The sequence below is a fragment of the Mus musculus genome, chromosome 2, assembly GCF_000001635.26.
Source record: "Mus musculus strain C57BL/6J chromosome 2, GRCm38.p6 C57BL/6J".
Lineage (NCBI taxonomy): Eukaryota > Metazoa > Chordata > Mammalia > Rodentia > Muridae > Mus > Mus musculus.
Genome location: NC_000068.7, coordinates 19285001 through 19311158, shown reverse-complemented (window position 1 = coordinate 19311158; position 26158 = coordinate 19285001). Strand labels below are relative to the sequence as shown.

Genomic DNA, 26158 nt, shown 5'->3' with positions numbered 1-26158 from the left:
ATTAAATTAAACATGCGGGTGTGTGTGTGTGTGTGTGTGTGTGTGTGTGTGTGTGTCTGTGTGTCTGTGTACACAAAGGTGTAGAGGTCAGACATTAATCACGACGTTGTGCTTAGCAACAGTGTGGATAGTTTTTTAGGTGTGTACTAGAGATGTGAGCTCAGGTCTTCATGTTTGTGGCAAGCGGTTTCCACAGTGAGCCACTGTCTTAGTCAGTGTTTTATTGCTGTGAAGAGACACCATTGACCATGGCAACTTCTATAAAGGAAAACATTTAACTGGGCCTGACTTTTAGCTCAACAACCGGCTTTTATCATCAGGGTGAGCAGCATGGCAGCATGCAGGGAGACATAGTTCGTGATGGAGAAGGAGCTGAGAGTTCTACATCAGCACGCAGAGGCAGCAAGAAGAGAAAGACAAGTGCCTAGCTTGAGCTTTTGAAACTCCAAAGCCCACACCCAGTACATACTTCCTCTAACAAGGCCACACCTCCTAATCCTTGTCAAGTAGCCTGACTCCCTAATGGCCATCCTGCCAAGTATATGAGTCTATAGGGGCCATTCTTACTCAAACCACCACAGTAATCTCCTCAGTCAATAATCAGTGTTAAAAGTAAACAAATAAAACATGAACAATTAAGTTAGAAAGTACTTTGAAATACCAGAGTCTCTTAAATCTTAAATCCAGAGGAGGTGAATTCTGAATACCAAAGTGGAACAGGGATAAGCCCATCCCATCATAGGAAGCAGTTGCTGCGCACCTTCATAAAAGATGCTAAGCTCCAAGAGGGCTGAGTTGGTCTTACCCATGATAACCTTGAGTGGAGATGGAGAGCATGGGAGACCCCGACAGACCCGGAACGCTACAGCCTGAACCTGGAGCATCGCATAGTCACATCCACATCCACAGTTTATTTCTACACAGTACCATTTTCTAATACTTTTATTTGAAATTATCCAATCGGCTAAAGCCCCTCTTAGAAAACACGCGAAGACAATTTCTGGCTTGGGTGATCTTGTGTTCCTCTGGCGACTACAGAAAGCGGTAGAGGTCAGCCTCTTTGCTGCGCAGCTTCAGCAGGTTCCCCGGGTGGAACATGAGATCCACGATGTACTCTTCGGGTGGGGGCAGGTTCCCGATCATGCCTTTCCGAGCCTCATTCACCAGCTTCACTTCGTTCCACCCTCGGCTGTACTCACCACGCACCAGGCTGCAGCCTACCCCGATTTTATCAGCCAGTGCCTGCAGGAGGAATAAGACACCAGGGGCTCAGGGTCATTTGCAAGCTGATGGAGAGAGAGCCTTAGGGGGAGAGTTAAACACCCACATGCAATTATGTTTGACTGTAAGCAAGAAAATGGAGAGTAGAGAGGTAGGAGCCATACATGGGCTGTCCCTGAGGGCTTACCATCAGGATAGACTCAGTGTGTGCCGGAGTGCCCTGGGAAAGGACAGTTTTCAGGAAGTTAATGTAATGGAATACAAGTTGGACAGGGTGATTGGAGGGGTGCTACCCCAGGGCTCCAGCCCATGTATCCATCTGCCTGTCCATGGCCAATGGCCCAGGGTGCTCTTGTGCCATGGTAGGCAGTGAGGTTGAAGTAAGTCCTATTTCCAGCCAGTCTGCTTTGTGGTGTAGAGAGAACCGTGGGGCAGGAGACAGCAAACTGCAGCTAGCTCTCTAGCGTCAGGCTGCTACCCCACTGCACTTGGTTCCTCCCTCTGATTTCCCCTGATTTAGAGGGATTGTTGTTGTTTTGTTTGTTTAAATGAAAGAGAATGTGGTACAACTTAGAAGCCCCAAGACCAAGTTCTCAACACAAAGGAGATTTCTTGGACCCAGACGGACAGAGGGCAAGACATAAGAGACAAAGACTGGAGAGGGAGGACAAGGGAGAAAGGGGAGAGAACAGAGTGAAGGGGAAGGGGTACTTGTCCCTGGGACAAAGGACTGTCTCCGGATAGAAAGGAGACAGGCATGGCCCATAGAAAATGGCTGTTTATAAAGGTCAAAGGGGAAAACCCATGTTAGGATGAGGTGTTTAATTTTAACTGGGAATGTTCATTAGGTGAGCCTAAGGGAGCTTTTGCTTGCTGGACTTCAGTACTTCATAGCTGGACCTTGATAGTCAGCTTCTAAAGGAGGAAGTAGGCAAACAAGGGAGCTGGCCATGGGGACTAGTTTTGGGAATGTGTTCTTACAGTGTTTAGCAAGTCAGAGGGAGAGGGGGAGAAGGGTAGGGACCGCCAAAGCTATGTTTGCCACGCTTGAGGTAGCTAAAGTCCTTTCCTTAAGAATCCTTGAAATAATTTAAGGATTATTTTAATTTTCTGCCATGTCATAATGAATAAAAGCGCTTGTTTAAACTGCCCGGGTTCAAATTTCAACTGGGCCCTGACGATTACCAACGAGTGTGACCATAAGCCAAGGGCGGGCTTTGCAAGGCCAGGCTTCCATTTCTTCCTCTGTGAGCCGGGAAGAAGCATGATGCGTGTGTGAGGAAGTAATGAGTGCCAAGCCCCAGCCAATAAGGTTAAGTGTAAGAAGCACTGGGGGAAGAGAAGTCATGTTTTAACGGAGTGTATTTGTTACTATGCATGACTTTTCCAAACTGCATAGTTCAGGATAGGCCAAAATGATAAAGACTTGGTGGTCATTCTCAGGGCTCTTAGGTTTTGATTTCGATACTGTCTGTCCTATAGCTGAAGACAGCCTAGAAAGCAGTGACTTGACTGCAGAGCAAAAAGTATCAAAATCTGTCTCCCTCAAAGATACAAAGACTCTGTGTGTGTGTGTTTGTGTGTGCTTGTGTGTGTGTGTGTGTGTGAGAGAGAGAGAGAGAGAGAGAGAGAGAGAGAGAGAGAGAAAGAGAGAGAGAGATTGATTCTCCAAAGAAACATTTACTGGTGTGTCTCTTATTTCCTACTGAAGAACTACAATAGATAACCATCCCCTATTTGCTAGAGCGTACCCTATTTGTAAGGTACTTTAAGGTTGTGGCCTGGATTCAGACATCTACCTCCAGTGTGCAGCCTAAGGCAATCTTCTGAGTTGGTGAATGAGTGAACTAGCTTGTATCTAAAAAGCTATTTTCCTTGTAATGTGGAACACCCAAAAGTCCCCTGCTCAGAGGGAAGGGGAGCAGGGATGGGGCTTAGATGCTGGAAAGCACTAAGAAAATGCAAGTGATAGGCTGGAAATGGATTGACATACACCTGCACCTAAACACGGACAGCCCTGTCACATTCTGCATCCGAGTGGACAGGACTGACAACTGGTCCCAGTTGGTTGGCAAGCTATGAAAGATGGAGGAGAGGCGAGGAAGGGAAACGAGGGAGTTTGTGCAGGGATAATCTCTTGTGTACTGTATGGAACCATCACCTGTCAATAAAAAGCTGATGGGCTATTAGCAAAAGGCAAGAAGTAGAAGGTGGGAGATCCAATAGAGAGATTGGAACTCTGGGACATAATCAGAGGCTCAAGATTCTCCATGTGAACTCTGAGGAAAGCTAACCAGCCATGTGGCAGACATAGATAGGTTCAATGGGTTAAATAAGGTACAAGCTATTTGGGAAACAAGCCTAGTAGAAGACCATAAGCATCGTTAGTAAATAATAACCCTCTGAGCCATTACTCTGGAACTAGGGTGCGGGTGGAAGAGCTGAGGTTGCCAGTGAGTGACTTGTTGGCAGGGAGTAAAGCCAAACTAGGGCCATCGGTCTGGAAGAAAATGGTCTAAAGAGGATGTTTGGAGAGGATAAAGAGTAAGAGATTCAGAGAGCACCTTGCTTAGCATTCAGTGGTGGAATGCTAAGTAATTGCATGACCCAGGTAGCCTATAAGCAGGATTCAGAGTTAGGTATTGAAGATCCGTGCACCCTCTCAAATCTATATCCTGACATCGTAACTCGTATTTGGAGGTGAGACTTTTGGGAGGTGACTAGGCTTAGCAGGGGTCATGAGGGTGAGACCTCCCTCCCTAGGAATTAGAAAAACAGGAAGATCTGCCTGGCCTGTAGTGGCACACACCTTTAATCCCAGCAATCCTGGAAGCAGATAGATCTCTGTGAGTTTAAGGCCAGCCTGGTCTACAGATTGAGTTCTAGGACAGACGGGGCTATGCAGAGACCCTGTCTCAAACAAACAAACAAACAGGAAGAAATAAGATCTTCTTCCCTGTGAAAATGCCTCAGTAATGCAGATAACTGCAAACCAGGAAGAAGTCTCTACCCAGATACAAATTCTTCTGTTTACCTTGGATTTCACTGCCTCTAGAACTGTGAGAAATATTTGCTGCTTAGACCCCTTGCCACACCAGCCTGTGGTGCTTTGTTATATTAAAAGGTACTTAGATGATGAGTAGGATTAATGTAAAACTAGAGTGAGATGCAAACTGGAGTGTGATGGGATTAGGATGGTCATGCCAGCTACATTTATGCCAACTTGACACAAGGTATATAGTCCTCAGAGAGGAGGAAGCTTCAGTTGAGAAAATGCCTCCCATAAGCTCAAGCTGTAGGCAGGCCTGTAGGGCATTTGTTAAATAGTGATGGGGGGGGGGCGGGGGGTAGTCCATTGTGGGTGGGGCCATCAATAGGACGCGTGGCCCTGGGCATATGAAAGCAGTCTGAGTAAGCCTTAGGGAGCAAACTAGTAAGCAGCACTTCTCCATGACCTCTGCATCAGCTCCTGCCTTCAGGTTCCTGAGCTGCTTTGAGTTCCTGGCCTTACTTCCTTCAGTGATGCATAAACCCTTTCACAGCTAGTAGACATAACTCAGTATCTGTAAGAACTGGAGAAGGAGGAGAGAAGAGCCACTCTGAATGTGGCCAGCAGCATCCCATGGGCTAAGGGTGGGGATTGGGGTGTCCCAGACTGCATAAAGGGGAGAGAAAAGAAGAAAAAAGTGTCATACCTCTGTCTCTTTCCCTGCTTCCTCACTGTGTGTGCAGTGTTATTAGCTGCAGCTGCCATACCTCCCCATGTCCTTGGTACTGAACAAACCCCCTTTTTCCCTTAAATTGTTTCTTGCTAGGTGGTTGGCCACAGAAAGGAGAAAAGTCACTGATACAGAAGTTTCTAGTACTTGGGAGATGGAAGAGATGTAATGTTTCGGTCTGTATGTTCAGGAAATGTTTTCTAAGTTCTTACACCGTAGATAAAAAAGAAACATGCCCTCTTAAGCTTCACTATGCTCAGTCTTCCTGTGCCCAGGCTTGGTGAGTGGTGCTGTCTTCTCTGCTTGCCTTGCCCAGGGCCTGGGGATCATTCTTCTCTTCCCAGGCATCCTCCCAATGACATACAGGCAGCTACCAAGTCCTCTTGGTGCTTACATCTGAGTCTTCTCAGCTTTATCCTCCTTCCACCTTATAATTTGTCACCTGTACTTGTTGTCTGCCCACAATCTAGTGGGTTGTCCTGTCTCTAGGTGTGTGTCTGTTCTAATTCATTCCTCGGTCTACAACATGAATGGCCTTTCAAAATCACACACACACTCCTGACAAAATACATTTGAGTGTTGACTCAAATTTTAGGGTGAAGGGCAGATTCATCTGATGCTTCATCTCAGGCCTTCAAATATGCCCACTCTCTCTTTCCCTCCTTCTGCTTTCTATCCACATGATAGACTCTGCAGTCCTTAAATGGACAACTGCTTCTCACACCAACGTTATTTTAAGTGTAGCTGTTTATATTGTTTAGAAAGTTGTTTTTTTTTCTACCTAGTGAAATTTTTTTCTCTGTGTGTGTGTATGTTTGTGTTTCTCTCTCTCCTCTCTCTCCTTCTCCCTCTCACCCCCCTCTTTCTGTGTGTGTGTGTGCATGTGTATTTCTCTCTGTGTGTTTCTTTCTCTGTATGTGTTTGTGTGTTTGTCTCTCTGCGTGTTTGTGTGTTTACTTTTCTGGTGTTTATATATTTATCTCTCTGTGTGTATTTGTGTGTTTATATCTATGTGTGTTTATCTCCATGTGTGTGTTTATATGTTTATCTGTGTGTTTGTATGTTTATCTGTGTGTATGTTTGTATGCTTATCTCTCTGTGTGTTTGTCTGTTTATCTCCCTGTGTGTGTTTGTGTGTTTATCTCTGTGTGTGTTTATCTCCCTGTATGTGTTTGTATGTTTATCTCTCTGTGTGTTTATCTGTTGTATGTTTATCTCCCTATGTGTGTTTGTATGTTTATCTCACTGTGTGTTTGTGTGTTTATCTGTGTGTGTGTGTGTTTACCTCCCTGTGTGTGTCTGTATGTTTATTTCTCAGCGTGTTTATCTCCCTGTGTGTGTGTGTTTATCTGTGTGTATGTGTGTGTGTGTGTGTGTGTTTATCTCCCTGTGTGTGTTTGTGTGTGTTTGCATGTGCACATTCACCTTCTCTCTGTGGATCCTGAGGAAGAATCTTAGGTCATCTGCTTTGGTTAGGAAGTGTCCTTACCTGCTGAGCCACCTTCCTGGCTCGGAGACTTGTTTTTTTCTGTTTTCTTTTGGTTTTTTAGATTTATTTTATTTATATGAGTACACTGTAGCTGTCTTCAGACACACCAGAAGAGGGCATCAGATTCCAATACAGGTTGTTGTGAGCCACAATATGGTTGCTGCGTGTTGAACTCAGGACCTTTGGAAGAGCAGTCCGTGCTCTTAAGCGCTGAGCCATCTCTCCAGCACCGAGACTTGTTTTTAAACGGCAGAGTCTTGCTGTGCAGCCTATGGTGGCCTCAAACTAGAAAATCTTCCCACCTCAGCCTCCCAGGAACCAGGATTGCCGGTGTGTGAGCTCCAGCACACCTGACAGCTGATAGAACCTATGTAGCCTCCAACAGATTGGCCGTGTGTCACTTCTCTCTCTGAGCCCTTCTCTGGCACCACCTCAGAGACTTAGGCACCTCTTAACAGCAGACTGTATCACAGTCCTATCTCTAACCTCCGAACCCTGCAGGAATCCCAAAAGGACAGAGGTAGATGATAAATTTGAATGACAGTACTTCTAGTAATCTGATGAAATGTATGTGCAGGTGCACGTGTGTGTGTGTGTGTGTGTGTGTGTGTGTGTGTGCCTCTGTGTGTGTATAGTCACATGTATTTCAAATTAAATAAGCATAAATGCAAAGATTAATATCCTGTTAAATGTTAGCAACTGATTCATCCTGATAAGATAAAGACAACACTTTTAACCTAATGAGACAAGAGACAGAAATATCTTAAATACCTTGAAAAGCAACGCTCGATGATAAAAGATTCCCTTCTTGATGTATCCAATTGGTACGACATTGGATTTCAGTTGAAATTTCAACTCACTTATATGAAGTTCCCAGCTGAAATCAGCTAGCTTCTCTTTTGGAATCTTACCGCCCATTTTATCTGCCACATACCTGTGCTCATTACATTGAGATGAAAAACAGTTTTAATCACTTACTTTAGATGATTATATATATAATTGCACATGTAAAAACTACACTTCCTCTGGTTTTTTATTTGTTTTACTTAAAAAAAAATAAGTATACCTGCAGGAAAAAAATCAGCATGCTTATTGTACTGAGACAATCACAGACACATATACACACTGGAATCCTGGTGATTTGATTCAACACAATAAAGAAAATGAATGCTAAGATACCAGTGGACATAACATAGGCCAAATGAATATAAATGTAGTTTTAAATTTTTTTTTTTTAAAGATTTATTTATTTATTTATTATATGTAAGTACACTGTAGCTGTCTTCAGATGCACCAGAAGAGGGCATCAGATCTCTGTTACAGGTGGTTGTGAGCCACCATGTGGTTGCTGGGATTTGAACTTCGGACCTTTGGAAGAGTAGTCGGGTGCTCTTACCCCCTGAGCCATCTCACCAGCCCATAGTTTTAAATTTTTATCTTAGTCTTGAACAGTGGGGGGAGTATTTTAGTCTGAAAGTTGAGGCATTTACTAACTGGTGAGCTTTCTTCTTTCTATTCTTGTGAGAGAAGGTCTCAGCACGTGGCCAAGGCTGGCCTAGCCCTTGTGAGGCTTCTCCAGCCTGACCAGTGTACAGTGCACTGGAGTAGCCCACTGTAAATTTCATGACTTTTTTTCTTTTAGAATTTATCTTTTGGATTAAGAATGATATGGCATTATATAACACTGACATCAAAGGAGAGTAGAAGAGGAGGAGGAAGAAAAATGTACTTCAAGGGTAGCAGGTGTGTGGGAGAGAGAAATTGTGATACTTTGTTTTGTATCCCCACCCCCAAAATACTATCTCCTATGATAATGTCAACAAACATCTCTAAAATTTCTGTATAACTAAGAACATATGGTGGGGAGAAAAATTGAAAAGTTAAAGGAAAGATTGGTCTTTGGCTATACTGTGAAGAATAATGCCTTAAAAACCCTAAATGGGGGGTTTTGGGGGGGGGTGCTCAGATGTAGGGAGAACAGGGAGAGAGAAGGAAGATGGTGGGAGTGGGAGGGACGGGCAATCTCTCTCACCTGCCAGAGAGACCTAGGATAGGAAGAGGCCCCACAGGGTCTATGGAAGTGACTTTAGCTGAGATTCCTATCAGTGGGGGATATGGATCCTGAAGTGATCACTTCCTGTAGCCAGGCAGGACTCTCAGTGGAGAGATTAGGACAGCTACTCACCCACAAAACCTTTGACTCAAAATGTGTCCTGCCTACAAGATGTGCAGGGACAAAGATAGAGCAGAGACTGAGGGAATGGTCAACCAATGACTGCCCCAAATTGAAACCCATTCCATGGGCAGGAATCAATCCTTGACACTACTAAGGATATTCTGTTATGCTGGCCAACAGGAACCTAGCATATCTGTCCTCTGAGAGGCTCCACCCAGCAGTCAATGGAAAGAGATGCAGAGACACCCGAACCTTAGACGGAGCTTGGAAGATCTTACTAAGAGCTGGGAGAAGAATTAAGGGACCCAAGAAGACAGGGACTCCATAGAAAGACCAACAGAGTCAACTAACCTGGACCTTTGGGGACTCCCAGAGACTTTATCACCAACCAAAGGGCGAGTCTGGGCTGGACCTAGGTTCCCTGCACTTGTGTAGCAGATGAGCAGCTTGGTCTTCATTCGAGTCCCCTAACTAGAGCAGGGGCTGTCCCTGAACCTGTTGCTGGCCTACCCGCCTGCCTGTGGATACCTGGCCCCTAAAAGCACCTTCTTGCCTGGCCTCAGTGGGAGAGGATGCACCTAGTCCTACTCCCGCCCAACTTGATGTGGGGGGTGGGATGTGACACCCAGAGGGGGCTCCCACTTCTCAAAAGTGAAGTGGAATGGGGTAGGATTGTGTGAGAGAGTACTGGGAGGAGAGGAAGGGCTGTTATTGGGTTGTAAAGTGAATAAATAAAAATTTAAAAACACACAAGAAGAAAACAAAACAGTGCAACTAAACCAAAACAAAGGACGATGAGGAAGGGAGGTGGAGGCGAGCAGTCACCCCACCTGTAGTGACAGCCCATCCCGCAGCTGGACAGACCTCTGCCATTGTCTTGCTCCTTATTATTGTTTAAATGTAAGCTGATTCAGAAGTGATGTGTGGAGCCTCCGCTAGAACACAGTGTTGAGAAGTACTGCACAAGTGTTTACAAGACTCTCCAGTCAGAGCCATCAAGCCTCAAGGACACAGGAAATCCTTCTAGAGCCAACCGCACTGAATCTCCCCCAGTCCTGTCTGACAGAAGTCGGGGATCTGTCAGCTGAGAGGCTTACAGTTGTCACTTCCGGGTTTGAGGACAGCTACTCGACTCCCACCTGCAGTTGACTGAGCCCCCACTGTGGCTGGTGCTAAAGCCAGCAGTTCACCTGCTGGGTTGTGCCAATCATGGAGCCCGTCCCCATTTTCAGTCCTGCTCCCTTAGAGACCTGCTCAGGGCCTCAGCCTCTGTTTATGGAAGGAGCCCAGTGAAGAAGAGCAACTTCTGAGGCTTACACAGGGCTTGTTCTGTCCAGCAGCAAGCTCTCAGAGTGCCCACAGCCCACTCCCGAGAAATAGCAAATGAACCAGCGGACACCCATTAGAAAAGGAAATGTGTATTAAAACAAAACAAAACACAAACAAACAGCAGGGGGGTTAGAGAGAACTCACAATAGGATGCCTTTAAATGCTGAGTACCTCATACACTTAAGGAACAATTTGGTTTTTAAACATAGATTCATTCACTCACTACCTCTCTAAGATCATACCAAAGATGTGTCTTAACAGCTTAGCTAAAAAAAAAAAAAAAAAAAAAAAAAAAGCAAAAGCAAAAACCAGGTGTTTGTCTCTAAGCGATTTCAACTCTGACTCACACAAAAAAGAAGAGCACCCGTGTGTGAGTCATTGTGCTTCTGCGGGAAGGCAGAGCACGGGCGCTGTAAACCATTGCAGCTTCTTTTGTTGGTTTTATTTTAAAGTAACTTTAAAGAAAAGCAAACCACTGTAAGTTTTTTTTTTTAAAAATCTGAAATTAAAATAGATATACAGAGAGAGAAGGAGAGGGAGAGGGGAGAGACTCACTTGGCAAGGACCTCAATCTGCTCCTTAAGGTTGACAATGGGCAGTATCGACTTGGTCACCTCCAGCACATACACACAGAACTCAGGGTCAGGAGGAGGGTTCCACTCTTTCTCAGGGCTGCCTTCCGTGAACTTGGGCAGTGCCAGGATCTCTTCTTCCTCTTTCACTTTCTCTTCTTCTTTTTTCCCTTTCCCTTTCCTTTGAAAGTAAGCAATAATAAAACCCCATATCCTGTCGAAATGTCCAAATACTAACTATGCTCTGAGTCAATCTGAGAAGCCTCAGGGAAATAAGGAAAGGGTAATCGGGGAGGGAAATTAGTTAAAACAAAATACAATGTGTGTATGTATGTATGTATGTATATATGCAAATGCTATGACAAAGCTCATTATTTTGCATCTATATTAAAAGTTAATTTAAATTAAAAATATAGAGACAATTCAAATGTCCTTTGATAAGAGATGGGTATATAGTGTTAAGACCATACAATAAAATACTGGTTAAGAGTAAAAAGGGATAGGCTACCAATGCACAGAACAATTTGGAAGCATCTCAAAGGCATTATGCTGGCTGGAAAACATCAGTATCAGATGTAACACACGAATGATCCCATCAAAGTCATTCTTGGCTGGACCTGGTAGTCCATGCTTTTAATGCCAGCACTCAGGAGGCAAAGATAGGCAGATTACTGTGGATTCAAGGTCAGCCTGGTCTACAAGTGAGTTCGAGGCTAACTAGGGCTACATAGTAAGACCTTGGAAAGGCAAAAATAACAGAAAAACCACCACCAGGTCTCGTTCTTTTTTCCAGAGAAAAGAATGAGTTGCAGTATCAGGGCAGGACTCTGGGTTGGCTGAGCTTTTTTCTATTCTGACTGTGGTGTCAATGGCTGCACAAATTCCCTCTTTAAAATTCTGTAGCATTTTAAACAGAAAGACATTTTGTGGCATGTTAATTTAAAACTTTGTTGCTTGTATCGTTTTCTTTTTCTTTTTTCTTTTTTCTTTTATTTTTTTTTAAATTTTCCTCTGTGTAGCCCAGGCCATCCTGGAACTCACTATTCACTCCAAGCAAGCCATGAACTCAGAAATCTGCCTGCCCCTGCCCCTGCCTCTGCCTCCTAAATGCTGGGATTAAAGGTGTGCACCACCACTGCCCGGCTAATTAAAGACTTCAATTGCTCTGGGCACTCTGCTTACATCTGCGTGAGTAGTTATTCACGTTTACACCAATTATCCCTAGCATGGGAGGTGGAAAAGCTTGCTCTTCATACACTTCCATTGGCTAACACTAGGCACTAGCTGCTGAATTCCTTGAATCCATTTTCTGTTGGGTACCCTTCCTGCAAATAGCTTGTCCTAAACCTTTGACCCACCTCCAGCCCCGTATGTTATAATTACTTTCAGTATCTCCTGCTAATAGATAATGTCTTCTCTGTCCCTGGTACTCCTTGGGATTACTTTACCAGCCTTTTTTCAGGGGATGGCACTAGCTGAAAGGATGGAAGGACTGACAGAAGAGCAAGTGACTGCCTTAGGTAGTGCTGACCCAACAGAACTTTGGCTGGGGAGGAAAGGGTTTCAGCTTACATCTCTCAGGTGACACTACATCACAGAGGGAAGAAGTCAGGGCTGGAACTTCAGGCAGGAACTGAAATGTAAGCCATGTAGGTATGAGGCCTACTGGCTTACTCCTCATGGCTCTCTCATACACCCCAGGACTCCAGGGATGGTACTACTTACTGTGGGCAGAGTCCTTCAACATCAATCACTAATAAAAAAACATATTCTTCAGACTTGCTTACAGGCTCATCTGCTTGAGATCATTTTCTCAGTTAAGGTTCTGCCTTCCCTGAAGACTCAAGCTGGCAGAAAACCAACTAACATATCCTCTGAGAGGGAGGGGAAGTTCTCTCTAGATTGTCACTACAGCCCCTTTGCAAGGAATTAAAAAAAAAAAAACTTAAAGGATGCAAGAGTCTCTGGCGATGCTCAGCCTTCCCACTTCACAGCTGACCCATACTCTAATGGCCCCTCCAATGGTATTTTCAGCTTTAGAAATGTTTTCTCTTAATAATTGTCAAGGGGCAACTGCAGTAAATGAGACTCTTATGGCATACTCGTGTGGGGTAACATCAAGAGGTTTGTTGAAATATGCTTGGGTGGTGTTGGAACAAGAGTATTTCAGAGTTAATAAAAAGACCGAGTCTCAGGGGTCCAGGTAGGTCAGAACAGGACAGTGTGGGCTATGTAGTGTTCCTCAGCTCAGCCACAGACCTGCGCAGTGTCCTACGTGCTTCTGTCGCTCCTTCCCTCTTTCTGACTGACCTCGGTTCTACACTTCAAGATTTCTAGATGACTCTGTCACCTAGTCACTAGTGGCATGTAAATAAGAACATGAGTTTTAAGGTGTGGGGACTGTCACTTTAGGTGAACTTGCCACACCCTTCCTTGTATGTACAGATGCAGCTCCTTTGTCCTGTGTTCAGGAGACTAGACTCTCACAATGTTACCATTAAGCAGTAGATCTTCTGAAACAATTCATTGCCTAATGGACAGGAACTTAATTTGTTCCAGATTCAAATAAGCCAAGAATATGGGGCTAGCCTGGGACCAGGCAGGAGCAGCACCTACTTTAAGCAATTCTCAAATTTTGGGCTTATGTTTCAATGAAGCAAACTGGGGGTGGGAATTATTTATCTTTACCCATTACTTACCACAGAAGGTAAGAGGAACAAATCAACTGAAGTCTACTTTTCTTTTTACTATTTTGAAAAAAAAATCAAAGATTCCTTCAATTGCTATTAGTAAGTACAAACCATTTTTAGTCCCCACCACCACCCTCAACTTTTTTCACACAGGTAGTCCAGGCTGGCCTCCAACTCTCTATGACGCCTAGGGTAAGTATGAACGTCTGATCCCCCTGCTTTCACCTCCTGAGTGCCGGGATTGCAAGTGTGAACTACCAGGCTGTCCTACTGCGGATTAAAGCCAGGTATGTGTGCAGACGAGGCAAGTACTTTGTCAATAGAGCCATCTCCCCAGAGCCAAATAGGATTTTAGAATAGATAAAACCACAGAAGCACAAAGCACACCACAATTGTTCCAACCATAAGAGCTAGACCTCTTTCTCCCACTTTGTGTTGCTTCTGTCTTGAGGGTAGGGGACACAGCCAGAAAAAGGATGGAGAGAGTACCAAGAGGAAAGTACACAGGTTCATGGCCTGCTGCAAGAAGCTAAGCCCCCTCCCTCCCAACCCCCATCACAGGTGGGGTGCAGGGACACCAGTAGCTGAGGACAACTGCTGCCTCTATTGTCCTTTTGGAATGAAAGCCATTGTAGTACTTGATGGTAGTAGTTACCAGGGTAACCTGATTTATCCAGAGACAGGGAAGTTCTGGGTAAATTTTTCAAAGACAGCACAGAATAAAAACAAATGCTTAAGTCACGACTTGATGCCTCATTCAATACATATGATCTCAAAGTCAAAGCAGTGCTGGGGCTCAAACCCAGGTAATGAGGCTTGCTGGGCAAACTTTATGACACCAAGCTATGTAAGGCCCGAGGGGTGCCAACTAACTAGGAAATTTTAGGTGCTAGGTTGTGGCTCAGTGTGAGCCCTTGCCCACTATGGAGACCCCAGGGTTCCATGCCCAGCACAGAAGAAACCAAAGCAATCTCTCCCTTCCTGTGCCCTTGCTGCATAATCACAAGTTGTCACGATTATAACTAGGAGAAGAAAACAATGAGTTTCCTACCTTACTCCCTTCTCTTTGGTGAAAGCTCTGCTAAGGATAGTGTTCCGTACTGATGCTGGCTCGGATTTTTCTTCTGTAGGAGATCCAAATATAGCACTAAAACGAAAACTATTTTTCTTTTTTGTCATTTGAAAAGAACATGGCTTATTCTAGTCACACTAACAGTGCTGACAGGTGATATTTTAAAGATGACTATCATTAGAAGGTCCTTTCTCTTCCAGCATGATTGGATTCAATCACCACTGCAGTTAGGGCCTATTTGATCCACAGTTTAGGGAAACTCAACCTCTACCGCTGCTCCTCCATGTCTCATTTCCCCTAGACAACTTTGCCACATCAGCTTACAAAACAATTATGCAGATAAATCATCATCATGAGAAGAATTGATTTACCAAAATCTAAAACTCTAAAAACAAAACACCCCCCTCACACACACACACAAATTTCCAACCCCCTGGGCAGGTTGGTTGACACAATGTGTCCTTACTTGGCCTTCTCCTTGCTTCCCCTTCTTAAGGAAGATGAAGAAGAAATGCTTCGTCCATAGCCAACGTCCGATGATTTATCCTCCATAGATGGAGGTGGAGAGCTAAAATGTTACATGTTTGAAGTTAGGTACAAGCTAAAATTTGTCAGTGCTAACTTTGTCCTGAAAAACAGATTTCTTGGAAAAGTCATATTTGCAGAACAGTGCCATATTATTTTTAAGGGCATAAAGAAGAAGTTAAGACAAAGCTTTCACCAAGCCTGAAATGGATTAGCTCAGCTGGCAGAGGGCTGGCCTCAAAAAGCCTTCACAAAGCCTTCAGCTTGTTCCTTTTTGCCACATAAATTACCACTGGTGGTGTGCACCTATCATCTATCCACTGCTGGAGGTTCAAGGCCATCCTCAACTACGAGAAGGGTTTGAGGCCAGCTTGTGCTATAAGAAATCCAATTTAAAAAGCCAAAACTTAGGGAGCCAGCATGGTGATGAACACCTTTAATCCCAACACTTTAGAGACAGAGGCAGGTGGCTATCGGTGACTTCAAGGCCAACCTAGACTACACAGTGAGTTCCAGGCCAGCGAGAACTGCATAGTGAGACCCTGCATTTATTTTAATGCTGATTTAATTTTCAGAGTTACCATTTATTTATTCTAAATAAAAATGATGGATACACATTTCTGGAGGTGTGTCAATATTTTCTATACATTATTTGCTATCTCTATACATACTGAATTTTTCCAAATCCACTGGAAATTGCTAACATGGAGTCAAAGGAAAATCTGAGTTGCTTCATATCAGGCTGAGTTTATGGACCAGCTCTTATTTATAGTGCTGGATACAGCTGGGACGATCCCCACTGGAAACTTTTTCTACTTGCATGTTGACAAACACAAACTGCATACTTCCCTCCCTGCAGCACCCCCCTCCAGGACTCACGTGTCAGATTTATTGTTGACTAATAGAATAGCACGTTGATCATTCAGCTCCTGTAAGCACAGTTCCTTCAGTGACAAAAGTTTGGTGCCAGGATTTATCTGTAAGATAATGTGAGCACAAAAGCATGATCTCTGCATGTGTTAGAGTCTAAACATGAACCCTGATAGAAGAAATTCTTGACAGTTTGAAGGATCTAATTCATTCATGTGCACATATACTGTAGATAGAGACACAGACCAGATATGAAGTGAGTAAACACATACATATATACATATATACATACATACATATATATGTAGATGGATAGATAGATGCATAGATAGACAGATAGAAGGATTGATAGATAGATAGATAGATAGATAGATAGATAGATAGATAGATAGATAGATGGGTAGATAGATAGATAATCTCTATACATAATTAGATATGGAAGCCAGAGCTTGTAGACATACATTCTTTTATACCCACGTCCTTTGCTATTCTATATCATAGCTGTTATCGCCCTTTCTGGAAGTATTTGTTTCCAAAATCTAATTATACACTCTAGGGAGGACTTTGCCTGTAAAAAATACCTATGAGCTGAAACTGATTTCACAGTGTCATGGTCTTGTCCAAAGAGAAGTTGGGGCTGGAAAGATGGCTTAGCAGTTAAGAACACTTGTCTCTCTTGACCCAGGTTTAGTTCTGGGAACCCATGTAGCATTTTACAACTGTCTATAACTCTTGTTCCAGGAGATCTGATGCTCTCTTCTGTCTTTCCCAGGTACCATACATATATATGGTGCACATGAATACATGCAGGCAAAATACTCATGAACATGCTAACAGAGAGAGAAGAAAATGTCATAGGGTCCCACTTCTAGAGAAAGAACCACAGGAAACTAATCACTGCTGGGAGAAGGGTAATTCGTATTTCCCAGGGATGAGCCCCTTACTGGTTTCCAATGTAGAATGGTGTTTTCTCCTCTCTCTCTCTCTCTCTCTCTCTCTCTCTCTCTCTCTCTCTCCCCCTTCTCTCTCTACTGTCTCTATGTCTCCTTTCCTCCTTACACCCTCCCCTCTGTCCATCTGCCAATCTCTCATCCATCCATTCATCATCCATCCATCTTTCTATCTATGCATACATACACACATATATATTTTTATGTAACAATAATAATCAAAGATAAAGAGGGTATAAAATTGAGAGTGAAGAGATACAGAAGTGGGATAATTTTGTCAGCCTGAAAGAAAAGGCCAGACTAAATCAACTTCTTGGTCTCCTTATGATCAAGTAACATGTTTCATTCTTACTTAAGATACTTTTCATGATCGTTTTAAAACAATGCAAAGCAGTTCTCCAAAACAAAAACAGATCCTATCATTATGCATTTCCCATTTCAGACTGAGAGCTTGTAGTAGTCTTCAAGAATCCAATGATCTGAACTCCTTTACCCATCTGACACATGGGTAATACCATCTTTTATTCTTCTATTTTTATCAGCTCAGTTTTCATGCTGCCCCCATCCTGATATTCCTCAAACATGCCAAGCACAAAGAAACATTTACCCTTGTTCCTCTGCCCAGAAGTTTCTTTCCCAAAGAGTCCCCAAGCTAACTTTCCCTATTCTTTCCACAATTTTGTTCAGTTACTCTGTTCAATGAGGGCTACCTAACTACTCTTTTGAAAAAGACAGCCTGCAGTCCTATTTTCTCCTAGTTTCATAGACACCCTTGGCCTGACTCTACTCTGATCTCTCTCACTCCCTACTCAACTCTAGCACATTGCTGTGGTGTCCTCCATCTCCTCTAATGGGAGCAGACATCTTATATCCTTTTTATTCAGCGTTGTCGTGGTCAGAGCCTGTAACATCAGAAGCATAGTATTTGCAGAATGAATGAATCAGAATTCTCCTTTGTATAGAATATTATCTTATTGAACATTTTAAAGACTCAAGCCAGCATTTCTCTCTGTGTTAGTGTTCTCTAGTTTGTTGCTCTTGTCCTTAGCTCTCCCGAAGCATCTGATGTTACAGTAGTTCTTTCAAAATTACTTGCCATTGAATAAAATGAGCTTTTGTGGAGGAGCAATTTCTTGGTGGTTTGTGTGTGTGGTGGGATGTTACTGAGACTGTGATTAATAAGCTGACTTAAACAGCAAGTAAAACAGAATCTAATTAAAACTCCATGAAGACTCAAAAATCTTATAGTCAGATGTAGCCTAGGCTAAAGTGCTGATTTTCACATTTCTATCTGCAAAAATATAGAGTACGTTTGGTGCTTATAAAATAGTAAAGTAATGGCATCATGATTAAAGGGAAAATCATAGTAAAACACAAATAAATGCTACCACTTACCCGACCGTAATCATAGAATCCATCGCTAATTATATTGCTTGATGACAAATAGCCAGTCTGGCTGTATTTCAGGGAAAGATTGTTGTTTAGCAATTTGTTATAGGCTGCCTCACTGAATTTATTTTTCCGACTTAATGATCGATTAATTTCTTCAAGGATATTTAGGGCCCTGTCGATAAAATAAAAATAAAAATAAAATAAAATAAAATAAAATAAAATAAAGCCTGTGTTGTTTGCTTTCTCCAAGCCAACAGACATTGAGTTCCCATTTATATCCTTAGGCTCCTGAGCAAAGAATTGAGATGGAAAGCGGAGAGCCTCCTCTGCCTTTTTAAATGAGGTGAAACTGACAGAATTATGAAGACAAATCAGCACTTTCTGAGAACATAAATGCCATGCAATAGCTCATATTTAAACAGTTGGTGGGACACGTCCTAGATAAATGTCTGTGTTAAAAGTTTGGTCATCTGCCTGCGACACTGCTGGGAGGTGGTGGAAGCACTGGGGTGGGTTCTAGCAGGAGAGATGGGTGGGATCTAGCAGGAGAGATGGGTGGGGTCTAGCAGGAGAGATGGGTGGGGCCTAGCAGGAGGGAGGTCGGTCATTGGAGCATCTTGTGAAAGGGTTACTGGGACCCTTTCCCTTTTCCTTTTGACCTCTAGCTGCCAAGAAGGGAGGAGCTCTGCTTGGGTGCATGCTCCCACTGTGATGTGATGCCTCACCCAGGTCTAAAGGCAACAAAACCAAGAAACCATGAACTACAATATCTGAAGTCAGGAGCCCAAATAAACCTTTGTTTTTTGTAAGTATCTTTCTGAGGCATTGTTACAGCAACAGAAAACTAACAAATGGGTAAAAGGAAAAAAATCCCTTGTTGGTGTTTTGTCACTTTCTTTGGTGTAGTTTGAGATCAGCTATTGAGATTGCTCCAGCCTGGCTCTTTCTGATTAGTGCTGCTTTGCCTTTGCCGAGTTTCTTAAGCTTTCACATGAATTTCAGGATTGTCTTCTCTAGACTTGCAAGGAATGTCATTGGAATTTTGATGGGTACTGTGCTCAGTCTATGGATTGTGTACTGGCTAGTTTTGTGTCAACTTGACACAGCTGGAGTTATCACAGAGAAAGGAGCTTCAGTTGAGGAAATGCCTCCATGAGATCCAACTGTAAGGCATCTTCTCAATTAGTGATCAAGGGGAAAAGGCCCCTGTGGGTGGGACCATCTTTGGGCTGGTAGTCTTGGTTCTTAAGAGAGCAAGCTGAGCAAGCCAGTAAAGAACATCCCTCCATGGCCTCTGCATCAGCTCCTGCTTTCTGACCTGCTTGAGTTCCAGTCCTGACTTCCTTTGGTGATGAACAGCAACATGGAGGTGAATAAACTCTCTCCTCCCCAACTTGCTTCTTGGTCATGATGGTTGTGCAGGAATAGAAACCCTGACTAAGACAAATTGGTACCAGCAGAGTGGGGTATTCCTGTGACAACCTGGCCGTGTTTTGGGGAGGACTGTGGAAGCACTCTGGAACTTTGGGCTAGAAGATCCATTCGTTGTTAAGAGCTCTGTCAGATGTTGTGTAGGAGCTTGGAAGATAATGTTGAAAACAGTGCAGAAGATGGAGGCCAGGCTTGTGAAATTTCAGAGGGAAAATTAAAGACTCCTTTCAGGGCCATTATTACTTTGATTGTGAAGATTCTGTGGTTCTGGTTAGCTGGGGCTGAAGAATGAGCTGTGATTAACAAGATACCAGAACTACTAAAGCAAAAACTGCATTACTGGGACTATTGATGCTGGTTAGCTGGAGCTAAGAAATTAGCGGTGATTAAGAAAAGACCAGCATCGTTGAGGTGACATCTTCTGGAAAGTGATTTCTGAAAGCATAGAGGCTGTGTTCCAGAGATAGCCAAGATTGTACCTTGTGCTGTGGCTGGACTTGGTAATGTGTAAGAGTCACCCAGGTGGTACTGGTTTTGAAGGCATGAAGGAGTCACGAAGAGCAGCTGAGGCTCGGCACTGTGAGAGGCCATGGAAGGCCATTGGTGAAGGTGCAGCCTCAGTTGCAATTGACAGCCCAGGACTGAAGGGGTCATGCAGTGTTTTGGAGATGCCAGTACCATGAGATGACCACCAAGAGCAGCAGCAGTGGAGTACAGGTATCTGGAGCCTAGAGGATGACATGTGTGCTACAAAGGGCATGGCTGGAGAAGTGACCCAAGCCCTTGGAGGAGCCCAGAAGATCGTGAGTTGGATCCCAGACATTGGACGGTTGGAGATTGATTTTTGCTTTTGATTGTGACTGTGCCCTGATATTTTCCCTCTTGAAGGAAGAAAATATTTTAGTGGAGCCCACAGTTAAGAGACTTTTTAATTGTAAAAAGACTTTGGATTTTAAAAGAGATGGATATTTTAAAGAGATTGAAATTTTAAGAATATGTAAAGACTGTGGGACGTTTAAAGTTATTTAGACCTTGGGGATGAATAAGAATGTAAGGGTTGAGGCTTACTAGTGATGTGTTTGTGTGTCAAGTTGACAACGGGTCAATTGTACTGGCTAGTTTTGTGTCAACTTGACACAGCTGGAGTTATCACAGAGAAAGGAGTTGAGGAAATGCCTCCATGAGATCCAACTGTAAGGCATTTTCTCAATTAGTGATCAAGGGGAAAAGGCCCCTGTGGGTGGGACCATCTTTGGGCTGGTAGTCTTGGTTCTTAAGAGAGCAAGCTGAGCAAGCCAGTAAAGAACATCCCTCCATGGCCTCTGCATCAGCTCCTGCTTTCTGACCTGCTTGAGTTCCAGTCCTGACTTCCTTTGGTGATGAACAGCAACATGGAGGTGTAAGCTGAATAAACTCTCTCCTCCCCAACTTGCTTCTTGGTCATGATGGTTGTGCAGGAATAGAAACCCTGACTAAGACAGATTGCTTTTGAAGTATGGATGTTTCACTATTATTGATCATGATTCAAGGGCGTTCACGTAGCTCGTTTCTCCATCTTCTAGTGTCTTCTTCAACTTCCTCCTTCAGTGTCTTAAAGTTTTTGTGTTAGAGGTCTTTTATGTCACAAGTTATATTTATTCCTAGTTTTTTAAAAAAATATTTTAAATGGAATTCATTTCTCTTCCATTTCCTTCTTAGCAAGTTTAATATTGGCACACAGAAAAGCTACTGATTTCTAGATGTTATCTTTAGATCCTGCTAGTTTCTGAGAGTGCTTGTCATATCTAGGAGTCAGTTCTAAGAGTGCTTCACAGGTTTTCTGTGAAATATTTAGGATCTTTTGAGTTAAAGATTAAACTGTCTGCAAAAAAGGGACAGTTCAACTTTTCCTATCCATTCATTTCTTTCTCTTGTTTCTCTGGCTAAGACTTTGTGCACTGTTGAATCTGAGCAGTCACTATAGCTACTTGCATCTTATTCCCTATTTCAGAGGAAATTATTTTAGTTTTTCTCCACTTAGTAATGTTGGCTAAAGATTTGCTCTATGTACCCTTAACTCTGTTGAAGTATGATCCCCCCCCCCCACAATTTCTTCAGGGCTTTTATCATGGAGGCATGTTGAATCTTGTCAGATGCCTTTTTTCCAGCAATAGGCACGGTAGTGTGACTTGTCAGTCTGCTTATTTACTGTTACACTATACAGTAGGCATAATTCTCCAGTGAGTTGCTATGGCCCTGGCTTTTCTATCATTGTTCATTTAATGCAAAAAGAGTACAAGACCCCAGATTTAGCAACAAAATTATATAATAAGAACAAATGCATGGGAATGTATGGGAACCTTCAAGCTCCATTTGCTGCTACTATGCTCAGAGAACAAAGTTCACCTGAATCTTGTGGGGACCATGAACTGGGGGAAGGATGCTAACTAACTACAGGTATCAGGTAAAGTGTTTGGTGGAGAGTGATAAGAGGAGAAGGTATCTGTGACTCACCCAGTTGATTTTAGCCCAGTTGAGGCTGTGCTTGGCAAAGCTTAAAGAGAACTATTTATCAAGATGAACTGGAAAATGAACACGGAGTGTGCATGGCTCAAGGCAGGTGACTTGGGTGGACAGACTAGGGAAAGATGGCCTGCCCCAGGGTGGCCCTTTCTGAGTGCTAGTCTTTTTGAGAGTACAGGCTCTATTGGGTGCTCCTTCGACCTAAAAGGTTTTTTTCTTTCTTTTGGTTTTGAGCTAGATGCAAGGAACATCCACTCACCCGAGCCTGCATAACTCAACTGCCATCGGCTCATCGCCGGCACAGACCATCACAGCCCAGCTGGCATGCCTTCGTACCTCGTCATTCTTGGAGTGCAGGAGCCCAACCAGGGGCACCAGACCACCGCAGTTCCTCAACTACAAGCAAAAAACAAAATTGACACATTGAGAGTATATCAGTGGGCATGGCAGCCCACATCTGTAATCTCAGTATTCAGTGGCTGGGACAGGAGGCTCCAAGTTTAAGAGCAAGACCCAGTTGCAAAACCCCAGGGCTGTCCTGTCGATATGGTTCATGGGTGGTGAACTGCCTGACATACATAGAATCCTGGGTTCCATCCTCAGCAGGGCATGGGAAATAGGAAAAAAAAAATCAACATTTATACATTAGAAAAATCTCATTGAATATGCAAAGATTTCAACTGTTTTCGAATGTGCCAATTTAGAGTTATTAAATTCAGAGGGAACTCTGACAGCCTTCTTTACAAGAACCCAGTTTTCCATTTTAAGCTAAGAAACCCAAGGAAAGTCATTATAGAGTTCCTCAGAATTCCCCTGGGATACTGCTGGAGGCCCATGTCCTGCTTAGTCACCCTGTACCTGAACACTGAAGGTTCATTTGGTCATGACAGACATAAATGTGTCCCCTTACTGCTGAAAGTGACTTTATACAGGTGATAAAAGTGACATTGTTGTCACTAGGGGATGATGCTATACCCTCAAGCAGTCCCAGTGTCATTGCAAAGATTGTAACAAAAGGAAGCCAGAAACAGAGGACATGGTGGGATGCGCTGCTGCTGTGACCATCTTGAAGGAGGAGGAAGAGACCATAAGCCAAAGAATGTAGGTGTCTATAATCCAGAAGCTGCAATGGCCAATGGAACTCACACACACACACACACACACACACACACACACACACACCATGCTCGCTCGTGTATGCTGGGACTACAGCTCACTGTTTCTCTGAGCTGGCAAATACTCCTCACAGCACACCATGGTCCAGGTCAGCAGCATAGTCAAAGCGTTGCTGGAACAGTTGTGTAGAAAAGGGCTCTTGTTTTGGTATCTTAACCATAACCATAAAATGGTTGACTCTTTGGGGAACAGAGAAGAAAAGACAGCAAGAAAGAAGCTGAATGGAGCTATATTAGTTACATCATTAAATAATCTCTGGGGATGAAATTCCAACAAGAAAGGAATGATCTGAAAGTTTGTATGCTAGTTCTGTGTTTGAGATGCGATATTACATCCTCTATGTCTAGAGAATGAAAAGAACATTCTAGAAGATAGTGTCAAAGGCAGTATTCAAAGTCAAGAGGCCATGTGGTCAATGATCCACTTTCAAGCATTTTCAAGCCAAACATAGGAGCTCTGGCTTAGCCACATTGTCAGCAAATAGAACTCACTGTTTCGTTTGAGACATGGCATGCTTAGGAAGCCAGATTTCTGACCACATTTATTTCTGGGTATAACACAAAATAGAGATCTAATGCTGTGTGATCTACTGGCAGAGAGCTAACTTATGAATTCCTCCACCTATTCATTTTCTCATTCATGTAACAGCTACATGCTAAACAGGCCTTATTAAAGTCAGGTATGGAGGCACATCTGCAATCCCATCTCTCAGAGGATGAAGAAAGGGGGAATGGTGAGTCCCAGGCTAGAGGCCAGAGACCAGCCTGGGTTCTGCAGTGAGAACCTATAGAAAATAATATATAAACGAACATTATGTACTAGGTATGTAGTACTAGCAAGAACAAAGGGCAGAAAATTCTGTTCCTTTCCCAAAAACTTGAAGGCATTTATAATTTTTTCCTTCCTGAACCATAAGATGTGGAGTAGGAAGACAGGGCGAGACTTGGTGAGTAACGGGAGCAGAGAGAGGGCTCCAGCTAGGCTGGATGTGGGAAGCCACATGTGCCGTTGCAGGGTGGCACTGGCTACCGCTGGCCACCACACATACATAGGCAGTAAAGCTTTTTTTTTTTTTTTTTTTTTTTGCCAAGATGAGGTTTTGAGAATTAACCAATCAGATGAGAGACATGTTAATCAATCAGATGAGAGACAAGTTAACCAATCAGATGAGAGACAAGTTAACCAATCAGATGAGAGACAAGTTAACCAATCAGATGTAGGCATGCAAATGAGGTGGTAAGCATAACCCATGCATAACCAATCCGGGTGTGAGACATGCCTCTCCTAGGCCTATATAAGCAGCACCAATTCTGGGCTTGGGGTCTCTTCGCCTCTGCAATCAAGCTCTCCCAATAAACGTGTGCAGAAGGATCCTGTTGCAGCGTCTGTCTTGCTGGTGAGTCAGGGAGTGCGCAAGAAGTGGTGCTGAAACCCAGGATCGAACCAGGGACCAGAGAAAGGGCCCCTAGAAGATGAAATGGCTTTGGATGGGAACAGCAATTTACTAGGTAGATAAAAAAAAGGGACGCTTCCTTTGCTTTCAGAGAAAAAAGAGGCGTTAAAGAAAGAGCGGGCATTCACATGAACTTAGGGAGCAATGGTGTGAGGAGGGTTAGGTGCTAGAAGGTCAGTGTGGACAGGAAGGCAGTAAACAATTTCCTGCAGGGTCCCAGGCTAGGCAGACCCCTCTGCAAGTGCGGGATATCATGGCTGCGGCACTGTCGCTTGGCATCATGATACCAACACCCAGCACAGTGCCTGACACGGAGTAGTAAACACCCAGTGGCTAGCTGGATACCTCAGGAGATGGGTAGAAAGGAACTGTGTCAACAGGAATGAGGACAGTTAGTGAAGATTAGGTAGTAGTCTGAGCAGATGGCATGACTCCGAACCACGTAACAGCCTCACCTGGGTGCGGGCTTCCACGTCGCAGGCAGTGGCAGCCACGGTGAGCGCTGCAGTGCTCTGCACCAAGGTGTTGGTGGAGTGCAGGGGGCCCAACAGTGCGTGCATTATTTCATGGTTCTGGATGATAGCTCGCAGAGGCTCTTGCGTGGCCATGTTGGTCAGCACTGTGGCAGCATTGGCAATGGCTCCATCCCGCTTGCTCGACAGGATGTTAATCAGCGGGTCAATGGCATCTGCTTCTGCAGCAGCACTGTGTACAACAGGGAGAAAGGAATGCCATTCTCTCAATTTCAAGGCTGAGAAGTTTGCAACCCACTTAGAAACAGAGAGGTTTGTCATGCGATGAACCCAGAACCTATTGATCTAAGTGCAGTCTGAGGGAAGTAAGTGACAGCATGTCTTCCTTTTGGGTTATAGAAAATGCATGACCAAAACGTTTTAGGACTCTTAAGTGCTGGGTGTTTGTTCAGTTATTATCCTCAGTGAAGATGAATTTTAATTGTCAAAGTGACACAATCTGGAGTCCCGTGGGAAGAGTCTCAGTGAGGCATTGTCTAGATTTGGTTGTGTTGTCTTTGGGGGAATTATGTTGACCCTGGTCGTTGAAATGGGAAAACCTGACCACTGTGGGTTGCCACATTCCCTGGGTGTGGGATTCTGAACTATATGAGTGGTGAAAGCCAGCTGAGCATTAGCATTCATGTATAAGTTCATAGCTGTCTCCCCTTGACTGTGGGTATGATATGACTGGCCACTTCAGGTTTCTGCTGCCCTGGCTTCCTGAGAGAGTTGTACTTGACAAAAGGAGTCATGTATGCATTTTGGCCAAGACAGACTTATTATAAATGGGTAAAGATGTAAAGCATTTGATGCAAGGGGCTGTATTGTTAAGAGTGAAAAATAACCCTGTGTAATAAGATATATGGTGCACACTGGCTCTGAAGGACCTACAGGAGGCAGATCTGCTGGAGCTATCAACTCACCATAGCAAGGGGTTGAAGATATGTCTGGACTATGGAGTAAGCTCAAGTTTGGCCTGGGCTACTTGGTAAGACAGTCTCAAAAGAAAAGGCAAAAAAGACAAAGGGGCCTGGAAACATGGTTCAGTGGTAGAGCACTTGCCTAGCACATGTGTG

The 26158-nt window shown here is 43.7% G+C and overlaps 1 protein-coding gene across 6 annotated transcripts in view; it reads right to left on the bottom strand.

The window, feature by feature from the left end:
• Positions 1-915: 915 nt before the first annotated feature.
• Positions 916-26158, bottom strand: part of Armc3 (armadillo repeat containing 3) — a 111379-nt gene continuing 86136 nt past the window's right edge. Inside the window, exons 11-20 of one of the 6 annotated variants that reach the window (NM_001081083.2) lie at positions 25023-25272; positions 22198-22334; positions 18009-18177; positions 15673-15770; positions 14735-14836; positions 14248-14343; positions 13206-13253; positions 10490-10687; positions 7201-7363; positions 916-1242 (exon numbers count right to left, since the gene is read on the bottom strand). In NM_001081083.2, the coding sequence (NP_001074552.1) occupies positions 1033-1242; positions 7201-7363; positions 10490-10687; positions 13206-13253; positions 14248-14343; positions 14735-14836; positions 15673-15770; positions 18009-18177; positions 22198-22334; positions 25023-25272 (1471 nt within the window). In that variant the 3' untranslated portion in view covers positions 916-1032. Of the gene's footprint in view, positions 1243-7200; positions 7364-10489; positions 13254-14247; positions 14356-14734; positions 14837-15672; positions 15771-18008; positions 18178-22197; positions 22335-25022; positions 25273-26158 lie in introns of those variants that run through there. The other 5 variants (NM_001271563.1, NM_001271564.1, XR_001783178.1 and 2 more) reach the window with 5 other exon arrangements.